At 45.0% G+C, this 13842-nt stretch overlaps 1 protein-coding gene and 1 non-coding gene across 8 annotated transcripts in view; both read right to left on the bottom strand.

Annotated features, from left to right (window-relative positions):
- Window positions 1-3098, bottom strand: part of LOC143366420 (uncharacterized) — a 370747-nt gene extending 367649 nt beyond the window's left edge. For all 7 annotated transcript variants that reach the window (XM_076807497.1, XM_076807498.1, XM_076807499.1 and 4 more), the window contains exons 1-2: window positions 2904-3098; window positions 778-1122 (exon numbers count right to left, since the gene is read on the bottom strand). In XM_076807497.1, the coding sequence (XP_076663612.1) occupies window positions 778-818 (41 nt within the window). In that variant the 5' untranslated portion in view covers window positions 819-1122; window positions 2904-3098. The remainder of the gene's footprint in view (window positions 1-777; window positions 1123-2903) is intronic.
- Window positions 3099-12603: 9505 nt separating this feature from the next.
- On the bottom strand, window positions 12604-12676 carry Trnav-uac (transfer RNA valine (anticodon UAC)). The gene has a single exon. It is a non-coding gene; the product is annotated as a tRNA-Val (tRNA).
- Between the last annotated feature and the right edge of the window lie 1166 nt (window positions 12677-13842).

Below are 13842 nucleotides of genomic sequence, written 5' to 3'. Positions count from 1 at the left end.
TTTAACTAAAGACGGCAGAATAACATTAAAATACTGCTGGATTTAAATAAAAGTTGGATTTCAAGCAGTAAATTCCAGTGTATTTCGAACTCGAGCCATCCCGCGTGCTGATCAGCAGCGTTAACCACTACGGCTATGCCAACTCCCCGTGGTTCCTTCATAGGCACCCCTTCTTATGACAGGGGGGTTCCTGATCCCACACTTACGTCACAAAACGCACAGAAGCAATCCATTTTTTGTTCTTTCGTCTTCCCAAGACCGAGAAGGAAATCTATAAAATTGGAGCTCTGGATTTTTATGCTCCATATTTGTACAACCAACCACGCAACGTATACGACGTTCACGATTAGTATCTTTCACAAATAACGCAATGCGTTCTGCAGAATTCATGTTTGAATGTTACGCAGGTTATGCGTGTTTCCTAGCCGTCCAGTGAATTTGGTACAGAGTTTGTCTTTTAACTAAATTCAAACATTTAAAACTTCCGCTAATTTCACCTTCATTTCTTTCCCTACTATATTCAACCACATTCGATTAATCATCCCACTTTTCAAAAAAGTCACCGCGAGGCAGCGCTGTCCGCGGTACTTACCTAGCCTATTACTGTTCGCATCGAAGCGAGCCACTATCGCATCGTGACAAATAATTATTTGCAATATGGACGATCTAAGGAGTTTGAGAAAAAGTAAGAACGGTCGACGATTCCGTCGCGTGACCTCTCTCCTTCGAAGAGACACCGCGAAATGTTCGTTACATGGAAGAGCACGAAGGACTCACCTTTTCGATGGCTTCCAGCGCCGCTTCAAAACTCCCAGCATGAGTAAACCGACGTAAACGAGGCCCAGATGCCAACGGGCTTCCGACTCCCAGGAGCGTAGCAAGCACCACAACCACCACCAAAACCAATCACCACACAACCACCGGTCGACCTCGTCGATCTTTCCGAAAAGATCTCTCTCGACGCCCGAGTCACACCATGATCGTCCACCGGTCGTCTCTGCTATTTCCCGCTTACTCGACTCGCTTTGCCTCCCTCGACGCGACACACGCGAATTCCTTCTCAAATACGATCGGCCGACTCCTCCCCTCCGATTGGCTCACCCGTTCGCGCGGGAAACTTCGCTGTTTCGTCGTGGACAGAATTTAGGTTAAAGTCCGCGAGCACCGATTCACGGGGCGTACCGCCTTCTAGTCGCGCGTCGAGCTTCCAATTTATTTTCAACGCAACACGAAATGGGGCTCGAGAGACCCCGCAGCCGGCTTTTTCCGCTTCCGATGCCTTTAGAAAGCTGAGGGGAGTCTCTCGGACCGTGTACAGGTGAATTATTGACGCCGAGTTATCGACGCGGAAAGCTTTGCCCTCCGCCGCGTCGGTAAGAAAAGTTTCGAGCCCGAGGAGCCGGTAACCTCCGTCCGTTTCTGCGACCCGTTAACGCGCGTATAAATAAGAACCTTTGCGCGTCGATACCGGGTGAACGTCCTGCACGCGTGTATTTTGTATTATGTCTCTCGAATGCGGGAGAGAAGGAGACGTGTCAATAGCAATGACACTTCGTTAGCTTCGACAACGATGAGGATGGCGGAAAAAAAAAAGGGGGCAATGTTAAAAGCACGGGCCGGCTGAGTCAGCAATGCTTCTCATTGTCCTCTTATCAACGCACAATCACTCCGCGCACTCCGATTCGCGCGTACTTTCGACCTGTTCAGACTTCACCGGGCAAGGTTAACTAAGTGGAAAATTGTAAACTCGACGGGCGACTTCGAAGCGTGCCGGAAATCTCGTCCCGGAACGGACTGAATTTTTCAGCTTCAATTTTGCAAATCCAATATCTCGATCTCGAGATTTTGTTTACCGACGAGGTTAATTTCGGAGCGCCCGACGAGCGTGGCCTGTTGCGAGCGCAGCGTAATTATATAGCGAAATAATTACGGCAGAAGATTGATTAATTACTCTTCGCCTCCTTTTACCGGTGGGAGTTTGTTAACAAGAATTTTACTGTCGAATAACGGTTGCACCGGTGACAGCAGACATCTCGGCGAACGTCCATCGTTACACTAGATACACGCTAGATACGCATGCCACTGATGAATTAGCTGCCAATGATGTCAGCGCCAGCGCTACCTAGCTTCCCTGATTAATCGCTCGTCCGAAATAATAAATTACCGATCGCGATAATGAAGGCAATAATTAACCCCGATTTTTTCCGACGACACAACGCGCAATCTACCGAGCCTCCTGGAATCTCGCCCATAACGGTTCCCACCACATAATTCTAGCGAAAAACGCGGCCCGTCTAATGGCCGGCAACACTGTAAACAGCCCGAGAAGTGTCAACGGATCGACTGTGGAAAACTACGACCGCACTTTGCGATTCATTTCGGAACACTCGTCGCGGCAGTCGAATTCTCTTGCGAGCAGAAGAGGGGGAGAGGAAATAAACAACTACGTCCTAGCTTCTGATAAACAAGCTTTCAATGTCAGCGACGGAAAAAAAAAAACCGCGCGAACGTTATCCACCCACGAAGGCGCGTCCCAAGAGCGAGTGACGTTCGTCGAAGACGCAGATCCATCGTCGGCTGGCGAGCTCGCGTCAACCGATCGATATTTCGGAGGAATCTACGTCGCAACGTTTGCGCTCGCGAATTATCTTCCGCGTTGCTAGCAACAAACGAACCTGGCCCTACGCACTCCCCGCCAATGAATCACCGTTGCGAAAGGGAGTCGCTCGTGCCGCGTAACCACCAGCCAGCCTATGCCGTCGCGCGTAACCGTCCGCGAGGAGCGAAATTTCGTTAGGAAGCTCCGAGGAAACTGTCCGCCGCTAAAGACCACGCGACGCGCGCGCTCCGAGTCGCCGAGGGAAACTATACGTGGACGCTGCGAATCGCTGCTCGTTACCAACCTTTATTCCGTGAATCGACCCGATGACCGCGTTCCCGGTGACAGACGTCAACGTGGGCACACTCGGGGTCGACGGCGGCGTATCGACGACGCGAGTCGCGGCGAAGAAACGAGCGATCAGGCGGAAGTCGCGGCCGCGATACACACAGATACGAACCGGCTGCGCGCCGAACTCCAACTGAACCAAAGACAGAGACGGCAGACACGCGGTACTCCTTCCCAACTGCCTGCCAGGCTCCTCGCTGCTCCCACCACGCCGCTCGACTCCCCTCAGACTTCTCCCGGCGGCCAGGCGCGGCTCAAGGTACCGCGCCACGATTCGAGCCGCCTGGCGCTTCGACGGGCCACTTTTACTGATAACGCAGCAGAGATCGGCGAAATTATTATTTAAATAAAATTTTTCTAATAACGAACGAAAGTTTCAAAGATTATTCGCCATGTGTCGAATAATGTTAACTCGGGTTAACGAAGGAATGACATTTTTTTTTTTTAACTTTTATTCGTTATTAGAAATTCTATTTAAATAAAAATCTCGCCCGACTCTGTTAAACACAGCATTGCGAGGAAGAAACTCTTTTCAATATATCGGCTGTGGTTTATATATTTTTGGCTGCTTTTCTTACAAATGTTTTTTAGGAAATCTGGGCGCTGTAAGCTAGGAACAGGGAAGACGTTTTCATTTAAATATTAGGGAGATGGAAAAAAGATACCGAGGCTAGTGGAAGGTTAATACGATGGGGGATTATTGGAAATGAAAAGTGGAGTATGTATTACGGGTTTTGATTTATATAAACAAGTTTCACAGTTTTTGTGAATACATGTACTCAGAAGTGGCTCGAAATAGATTTTATTTGCTGATTTTTCCCTACTAATTTCATTTAATCGTATATTACAGTCAGTGGCGGATTTAACAGGGCGGCTGCTGAGCAGTTGCCACCTGGGCCCCTGCTTGGAAGGCCCCACCAAGGCCCCATCCTTAAAAAGAAATTATGATTTTATCCAAACTATATTCTTTTTCTGTATTATTACACTGAGCATGTTTTCAGTAAACTATCGCTTTAGTTTTCCGAAAAATGGGCCCAGCTCAGAAGGCCCCCCAAGGGCCCTGTCTTCAAAAATAAATTGTGATTTTATCCAAGCACTTTTGTTTCTATATTTTTCTGTACATTCACCCCCTTTTAGTAAACTACCTCTTCATTTTCCCGAAAAATGGACCCCTCAACGTTTGCCACCTGGGCCTTTTTGCTTAAATCCGCCACTGATTAGAGTATAAAAATATGAAGGCAAGCTGTGGGAAGACCACGTGATGGAGCAAGCCTGAGGTTACTTTTGCAATTATTAGTATTATTTATTTAAGTATATCAACGGGATAAACACTTTGTTATAAGAAGTACAAATCGCAGTTACACAAGCATAGAACAGACAATTAGGAAGTGCAAAAGAAAAATAATTAAAAGAAACAAAAGCAGAGAAATAAGAGCAAAAGAAAAGTTAATGATAGTTACAAAATAGATACAAAAAAAATCTTAGTAATAGTAGTAGCAAACATAATAGTCAAATAAATATTATAAACAGCCAAGTAAGGTAAGATGAAAAAGGAGAGAGGTAAAGGGAACGCGAAGGTAAAAGTTAAGGAGAATGGGAACCACGAACAGCGATCAGAGCAGAGGTTTTAGAAGTTTAAGGGGTCTCCCTACCTTGACGGACGAAAAATGATGCGATCTTTCGGAATTTTTTAAAACAAAACCATTAATTATATTTACTGCCAGCTTTGTGGCTTTATTTGTCAGTCTTTAGAGAATATAAAAAAAAAATTGTATGCAAAAATAGTGGTTATATCCGGAGTTATAGTGCTTCAAATAGAGCGCCTTACAAACATAAAATCATTGGCTGTAGTTGTCTGAAATGCAAAATTTAAAAATTTGTGTAATCTGTACGAGTGTGGCTATCGTCTGAACTAGATTAAATGAGATATACTGTAAAATAAAAAAAAATGGCAGCGTCTAAAATAGAGTTCGATTTCTGCAAACATTTCGCTGTATTTTTAAGTCGCAAGAGTCTAATTTCGCAAAAACGGACTTAGTTTTAGTACCAACGAGAATGGGACATCTACTGCAGATATGTACCGAATTTGAAGTAAATCCAACCAATTCGAAAAACATCGTTTTGAGAAAAACACGTTTCAAGGTTTAGGTAGTGTTTTTTTAATTTAATTTTTTTTAAAATGTTGTCTAAATATGTACAAATATAAGCATACAATTTTTAATTAATATAATTTGAGGGTTTCTCTTAAAAAGATTCCCAAGTATCGCAGTCTTTTCTCTTATTATTCATCTAACTGACAGGAGCTTATCGTCGAAACATTGTTGCGAAGACTACTTAAAGGGAGCACTGGAACAGTTTTGTTTAAACTTTAAAGAGGTTCAGTGTAATAAAGGACAATAACAGATTACAAGAGTAAATTGATAAGAATGATTGAACGCCGTGTCTGTACTAATAAAGAACTCTGTGTAGATATTCGAAAATAAGAACACGCGACTTTTGCAACAGGAATTTCTTTGAATGATCGTGCGTCACTGAATATTCATATTTGCTGCAATCAATACGAAAGATAACGCCAGAACCTACGCAGACAAAGCTCGAACGAACTCCTACGTATGTATAAGATGGGAGGCGAAAAAACTGCGTAACAGTTGAAAAGCGACCAATTTTCTAAGTGCTGGCGAGAGTTTGCCCGATGCATAGAGGTGTGCATGTTTAAAACATGACGTTTCGCGGAGCAAATATTCGAAGGAAAATTCAAAATGGAATAAAACCGTGAAGCATACGTTTCTCATTTTACATTCGCTGCGCCCGCGAGAGGCTATAGGATTGCATCTACATCCTGTAAACCCGGGCATAAAAAGCCCGGAACAAGGGAGAGGATGAGCTCAACTAGCATTACATAATCCCCCGTTCGCTAATCCGATTAGGGTATAGTTGATTCGCAAGTGAATCGAAGCGTGGCTGTTTCTGAAAATCAATGCCATAATTCGCCCTACAGTTTCGGCACAAACGAGAGCAGAGCGGTGCAACTGGCTATAAATCATCGATTTCGTAGGTACATTTTTATCGTCGACTTCATCCGTTTCTCCAGAATCTTAAAACTGAAAATGAATTATATCACGAATGAAGAGAATAAGTTAAAACGTTGCGATAGAGATCTCGCGTATTCCAAGGGTGCTAGCACCATCATAGGTATTAAGGGGAATCTTAGTTTTCGGGGCCAAAGGCATAGCAAAGTTTGAGATATTTTTTTAAGAACTTTTTTAAGACTCGAAGCACCTGAAATTTGGACCATGTTTTTATGCATCTTTGTAGAAGTTGCAGTTTAAAAATAAATTTAGACTGATATAATAATAATTTCCAGAAAAATAAAGTGAGTTTACAAATCAAACGTTAATTTTTGCTAGCAAAATTCACAAATTTTCTTATGTAGCAAAAAAATATGTAACTTGTCGATATTCTGGTTCATCAAATTTAACCTACATATGTATAAAATAAAACACTGTTTCATTTTTCCGTTGTAGATTACCTGGAAGATAAATATCATGCACACCAGCGGACGGCGAACTTTGCGCGGCATGATAGTCGATCATGCTTAACTCCTATATTTACGATTAAAAATTAATATAAAAAAACCTGCAACTCCTTCAAGGCTGCATAAAAGCATGACCCGAAGTTCAGATGAATCGAATTGCTAGTTTCTTAAAAAAAAATTCCCAAATTTTGCTATATTTTTGGGCCCAAAAATAGGATTCCCGCCTTAAGAGGCATATAACCGCTACTTCACTCGAACCAGACGTGAATGGCATTAAACTTAATACCAATTAAAATTAATACCAAATGAATCCCTTGAGAAAAGCTTCGCTAAAAAATTATGGGAAAACCTCTTGACATTTGCGCACCCCCCCGAGAGTTTCCCGTTTCCCTTGCACTGCCCGCCGATAATAGCTTACCCCGATATCCTTTCATTTCTAAACTGATAAACCATGAAATTACGAGATTACGAAGTCGACTGAGCGATCGATAACAAAACCGTTCCACAAAATAGTGATCGCTCCTTATCTCGATAGACGCGCCACTCTTCAACAAAGATTTGAATTGATAAAGTCAAGCTTCTGCAAAAGTGCACGCTTCCATTCTTCATTCAATGCAAGCGAGATATATTCTTTTGCCCGTTTAGGCGAAAATCTCTTATCAGCCTCTGTTACGAATTAACACAATGGCTAAGATAAACAAAAGGCTCTCTTCCCTTTGAAAAGTCCGTTTCATACGTGTTTCAATGCAGATAATGGAGTCGCTTATTCTCTTGCTCTTTGGTTTAACGAATTTAAATAGAAATCTCTGGCGGGGCCCGTGAAATACAATGCTAAATGGTAATTGAATTGTCGTGCATTGAAACGATGCTTCTCTAAACGAGTGTCCGTTATCTACGTCCCTTGAAAAATACGCAACGAGAAGAGTAACGTAAAGCAGAGCTTGTACCAGTTTTGGGGAATCACGCGAGACCGTATAATTAGAATTCCGCGTCCAAGAAGCGCCCCGGGGAATTAATATTCAGCCGGGATTATTAAGGAAATGCTTTGGCGCATCTCCTGGCGGAGAATTTCAAATCGAAGAAGGTCGAATCGCGTCCCAGATATCCTCGACGTATATCTGGCAAGAATGTTTCGAAACTTGAGAGTGGACGGTGGTGGCTCGTCATTCCGAACTTTCCACTTCTCGAGATGCAATCGCGCCGAATTATTCGGCTTCCGCTGGCGCGTCAACCCGCCGGAGCGTCTAGAATGGTGTTCGAGTGCAAGTTGCCACGAAGTTGCTGCACCGATTGCCCCCAGCTACAGTGGCATCGGTTCAGTCGGTTCGCTGGTAAGTACCTTCAGTTCCAGCGTTGGTTCGTCGGATTCGGCCCAGCTGAGCCGGCTTCGGCGGCGCTCGGCCACAATCGCAGGCGATGCATCGATTTTTCCTTCATTCGCCGCTGCTGCAACCGCGATGCATCGCCTTCGCACCGGTTACGACGCTGGCACTCGCCGACTTTCCTTCTGGAAACTTTCGTTGTCCCGATCGTTCACCGAATTTTTCCACCCTCCCAATCGCGGGGGGGATCCATCCCCCATCCTTGAAAGCAGGACTTTGATGTGCCGTGTGCAACGTTGGCGAAGGAACCCCGTGTCGCGACTGCTGCCCCCGGCCTCAACGAACGGTGGATGCGGCGAAACACGCGATTTAATCGAACCGCGACATCGCGCTATTGAATATTCATAATGCCCCCTCTGATTTATACAAGCTGTACCACGCTTTCCATAAAATGTTTCCGGCGAGTTTGACGCTCGTCTTTCTCTGCATTACAGAGGATTTATTGAATGACACACATTTGCTAGTCGCTAGCCTCGAGGAGGAAAGGAATAGGAGGTGTGGAGTTGGAGGTGGGGCAGAACAGGAGAAGAGGAAAGTGTGCGTTTTGTCCTGGGCCTGCTAGTGTAGTGATCCTCTAGGGAGTGATCGGAACAATATGTGTATTTTGGAGCAAAAGCGGAAGTAGACAGAGAAAGAAACTGTAAAAAAGAAAGAGACAGCAATACTGATAGAAAGAGACAGAATTACTGACAGAAATACTAATAGAAAGAGATAGATTTGTTTATTTCTGGTTTTGCTTCAAGATGGCTGCGGTTATACCGATCACTCCCTAGAGGATCACTATGCAAGTGATCCTCATCAACAGGGTGGGCAGGAAATACCGTACGCTTCATGATAATTAGCGGTGGGGGAACGCCACGCATGCGCGTGATGGCGCTGCGACGTCAACCATCAACGCCAAGATAGGAAACGAAACGACGCCAGCGCCAAGCTAACTCAACTACCCAGTCGACAACAGCTTCCCAGGCGGCGCTGGTTGACCCCGGCCTCACTTGACTTGGTAGTTGATTTGGCTTGACGGTGGCGCCGTTTCGTTTCCCACCTTGGCGTTGATGGTTGACAGCGCGCGCATGCGTGCCGTTCCCCCACCGCTAATTATCACGAGGCGTACGGAATTTCCTACCCACCCTGCTCATCAACAAGGCTTTACCTAGCAGGCTCTGCCTTAGACGCAGGGATACTAGGAGAACCGCAGATTTCTGAACATTGTCCATAGAATAATCCTGCTCGATTTGATCAGCCGCGTTTGCCACCACGGCTAACGCCGACTCTCCGGGGTCTCTTAGTCCGGGCACCCTCTTATTCTATGCGGGTTCCTGATCCCACATTAGTTATTACATCTGTGCAACACGTAACAGTTCCAATCTGTGCGAAATTTGGTGACAGGGTTCCAAGCTCCTGCAGATGATCGCCCACGGCCACGGTAATCGTACTTCGGTCTGCCTTGGAAGTCGAAGAAAAACCCAAACCCCTATACACCTCTCTGGTGCAGACAGGAGATACCCCGGTTAAACCTGAGTCAGGCAGTTGCATTCAAAGAACACTCATAGTCGAACCTCTTGCAAGGTCTTAGCACTCGTGAGCCAGTTCCCATCTTGCGAACATATTTTAAGGAATCACCTATGAAACAAACCTCTAACCCTGGGGGATGAAAGTTCAGGCCGTTCGATCTTTCAGAATGTTTAAATGACAGCGTGTACAAGTCTCGTTCTTCGACCAACTGAACATTAAGTTAAATCAAACGCCCCATCTCCTTCGACACGCTTAAATCTTTTCAAACTGCAAAGTCGTGTAGGACAGGTTAGTTAAAAGTATTGCCTTTAATTACCTCGAAGGAAATGTCCTCTTACCGGGCGCTCGGGAAAACCTGGATTACCATTAACGCTGATCAATCCTGGGAAAAAATTTATCGCCCTGCCACGCGAACTTTTCGAGCTCCCCTGCTTTTTGCCTTATTTGCTAGAAACTTTCTCAAAGTTTTCATCGCCTCCGCGCGAACATCCTTCTAAATGATGGACTTAAACTTCCTGGACTTAAGAATAGCTGGAAGCCGAGGGGACACGGCGAGGGAAGTGCTTCCTGGAGAAAAGGAGCTTTAAAGAGCACCGGTAAGGTGTAGTAAATGATGAAGCACGAGTGTCCCAGAGGATCTGCCTTACTACATCAACTGGATACATCAATGCTTCTAGATATCACTGCCAACTCAGCTGTTACCATAACAGCCTGCACCAGAGGCAGCTGTTGAATCGAATCTAATTGTTGCTCGAGACGTTGCAGGGAATTAGGGTCAAGGTGAAGTTCACCGGCCTCTAGAGCGACGATCGACCGAGGAGCTGCAGGTGGAGGCCGCCGATGGGTGGAAACATTAACAACCGTGCGACTGGTTTCTCGAGATTTCACGGTCCTCCGGGCAGGTAGTACCCGCGGGACACACGAAAAGATCCCGTGCGGATCGCCACGGACCAGCCCGTCATTGAAACTGATCGTTCCACGCGGGAGGTAAGGGTCCTCGCGTCTTATTCATGAGCGACTACTTCTGGCCAATCATCCCGCATCCTGAATGGGCCACCTGCAGCTACGAGAGACCGCGGATGCATGATAAATTCGGATCGCTCGGCTGGATCGTTACCTAATCCTTTATTGCCGCCGGTTGCACTTGGATCGCTCGCGTCCGATACCAAGTCCAGCGCCTTCGATCAGATTCTCCTACTTTGAACCCGTTGCTTCGGGTGTTGAGAAGAAGACGAATGACTCGGTTCGAGGAGTAGAGGAATAGGAACGTTCACTTATAGGCTTATGGGGACGTCAGATTGGAAGATGCGTCTCCAAAGTTCTTTATCTCGTAACATGTGATTTCGGTAGGTGATACTGAAGAGGAAAGTGAGCTTATTGGTTTTGTTCGCCTTCCTTGATACTGAGATTTGCAGGGTTAATTAAAAGAGAGGGGAGTTAGCTACCTACTTGTTAGCCGAAGGCATTCTTATCTAGTATCGAAGCAGGTATCAGCCTGTCGGACAATTCGATCGAAGAGCGAACCAACTCGGTGCAGATAAGAAGATAAAACGAGATACACTGATAGCACGAGCTCTTGCAATTATACGAGCGAGCGATTAACGCGTGCTTTGTAATCTTTGCAGGGCTTGGAATTCTTCAAACAGTTCCAGTGCGTTTCTTTTCGAATGACCGAAGCGTTCTGCGAAGCCCTGCAAATCAAACGATGATCTTCATCCTCGTGAAGAGATAGGGGTTGCACAAGGACACTAGAGCACCAAGGCGCTTTAAAGTATTCTCGTGACACTCGACCCAATTTCGTTCTCCGTTGTATAATTACTAAGCGAGTTAGATGCATCTCACTCTGGCCACCTCTTCAAAGACAAACGTTTTCGCTCTGACTTCACATCGACGAGTGACGCCACAGTGGATCTTACATCGGCTTGAAAGCAAAAGTATACATACATAGGTGTACTCGCGAGAGACTATTCACACGGCCAAAGTAATTTTAATGAAACACGAAGGAAATCGTATCAAAGGATTGGAAGCATTCGAGTACGTGTCTGGTGAACTGATTCTCTAAATCGAGACTACTGCGCAGTAATTTCATCAGCAGATTTTTACGACAGTTTGTATAGAGAATTCTAACAGACATCTGGTGGTAACATACATTTATAATCTCTACTTTCTACGACACAAAGTGCAACGTCGAACCAGACATCAGACGCCACAAACGAGCCACAGACAGGTTTACTAAACGGTGGCCAAAACTCGTCGCCTGGATGGAATTAACGAGATGCTAATTAGATTAGACACGCTGCATGAAATTAGAAATTTGTTCGAGCATCCATCCCCTGGTATCTTATCGGCGATCTCGATCGCTAAGCACAGTGGAATGCGCGATGCGCGCTGTTTTTCGCGTATCTCGTTGGACCGTCCGGATAAGATCGGGCCAGGAGGCATTCTTTCGTGAAAAGGAGACACAGAAGCGGGGCGGGTATGAGATGGTAGGGGAAGGAGAACGATCGTGGTCGTCCGGAGACCCATCGATATTCCCGTGCTCTCTATCCTGTCTGTCGCGGTATAAAATACCGGTTGAAAAAGGAACGCTGAATGGCCGATGCCCGACTAAAAACCGGACTTGCTCTCGTTACGCGATGCCAAGGAAACGACGAAGCAGTTGGCCGCGCGACGGTGCAGGTGGGTTGCCAGATGACCGCCGCGGGAACAGTGAATGAAAGAACGAAGGTACAGTTTCGACCTGCGTTCGTGGCGTCGAGTCAGCGAGCAGAGAGTAAAGGCGCGACAAGACAAATACGAACGCGCGTACCGAATATCAATTTCGCCTTCTTGTCGCGGGGGACGTGGACGTCTCCCCACTTCGGTAGCGTCTGACTTATCGCTCGTCTTGCCGTTATACTCCCCCCCGCCGCTGTCGAGGCTAAAAGGCTATCGCTCGTCTTAGCACACACCCGGTATATGGACGTTTGATTCCTAAAAGCAACGGAGATAAGTTATTATTCTTTTCGGCCAGGTGAATTAGCAAAGTGGCGGATTGGAATGGAAATGTGACGACTAAACGGAAATGAAGTGGAGAATGTTTTCTGATTTAGCACGATGGGTGGGAGGATTGTTTGTTAAATAAAAATGCAGGTTCTTTTGATACGAATATTTATATTCAAATTTGTTACTCTGATCAAGTAGGAGTAAATACTTTCTCTTAGAAGATTGAGCAAAAAAGAAACGCCTGGTTCCGGCCGGGATCGAACTGGCGACCTTCTGCGTGTAAAGCAGACGTGATAACCGCTACACCACGGAACCAGATGTTCGACTGTTCCACAATATCGTTATATAAGGGCAGTACAATTATGTATTGGTATTTATACATTTTTATGTATAACGTGCTTCGTTGGATTTGTTAGACAGCGGATAGATACAATCAATGTAGTAAAGCATTGAATGATAATTATTCCGAGTATTAGAAATTGAGGAACTCTCGATGGATAAATTTAGTTCTGAAATACCATCGGATGAGAACATGTTGCCACAGACCAGGTGTAGATCTATACCTGTGGTATAGCCTTACACTTCTCATTCCTTCTTCCCTGAATTTCTTTTAATCGAGTGGTTGCTCGACAGTTCCCTAGATTCTACATATATCTAAACTGAAGAGATCGATGGAATTTTGATTCCATCTATCTCTTTACGGGTTTCGAAACACAGCAACCTCCTCGTGGTGATACCTGGTAATCGGTGAGAACCGAGCCGAAGGCTGCGATTGTTAAATATTCTAGTCGGATAAGATTTTCTTTAACTTGCAATACTATGATAGAATGTCAGAATAAAATATGGAACTTGAAATGTTATTCGATTGTTCCTACCGGACCCCAGAACACGAGTACAGTGGAGGGATAAGTGCAAGTTGGAATATTTCAGCGAGCTACTCGAACTGATGGGTTTTTGACAATTTTTAAAGTCCTCTCTGCTTCAGCATCTTATTGAAATATACCAAGTTACAATTCCTTTGCGAGGTATTCCACGTTACATCACGAAAGCATGTCTTCCACAAATAATGTTGTTGTTTATATAAATTTGTATGTTAAATAAATTTGTTTTGCGTTAAATAAACCGGAATAGGACAGCAAGGTTAAAGACGAATGTGATATCATTTTATTTTCTTCCTCCGTTCTCTTCCGTTGAACGGAATATGTTCGTAAGACGATTTTTAAATTGTTACTCTAACAGAAACATTTGTAAATCGCGGGCTTTGACTCTCAAAACATAAACTAGTTTTACTCGTGCTTAATTCTAGTTCCTACCACGCGTAGCGTTACAATCTGTTTTGAGACTTCACCGGTAACGTTGCATGCGACACTAAAATGGCAAGGGGGTCCTAGGACCCCCTAAACCGGCGATACAAAAATGCATTGCTTGATAGGTCTATTCTATACCTCGTCTGTGCCTGTGGTGTCAATGTCCTTAAATTA

This window comes from Andrena cerasifolii, chromosome 2 (genome assembly GCF_050908995.1).
Source record: "Andrena cerasifolii isolate SP2316 chromosome 2, iyAndCera1_principal, whole genome shotgun sequence".
NCBI classification, from domain to species: domain Eukaryota; kingdom Metazoa; phylum Arthropoda; class Insecta; order Hymenoptera; family Andrenidae; genus Andrena; species Andrena cerasifolii.
The sequence above is the reverse complement of the archived record's forward strand: the minus strand, read 5'-3'. Positions and strand labels throughout refer to the sequence as shown.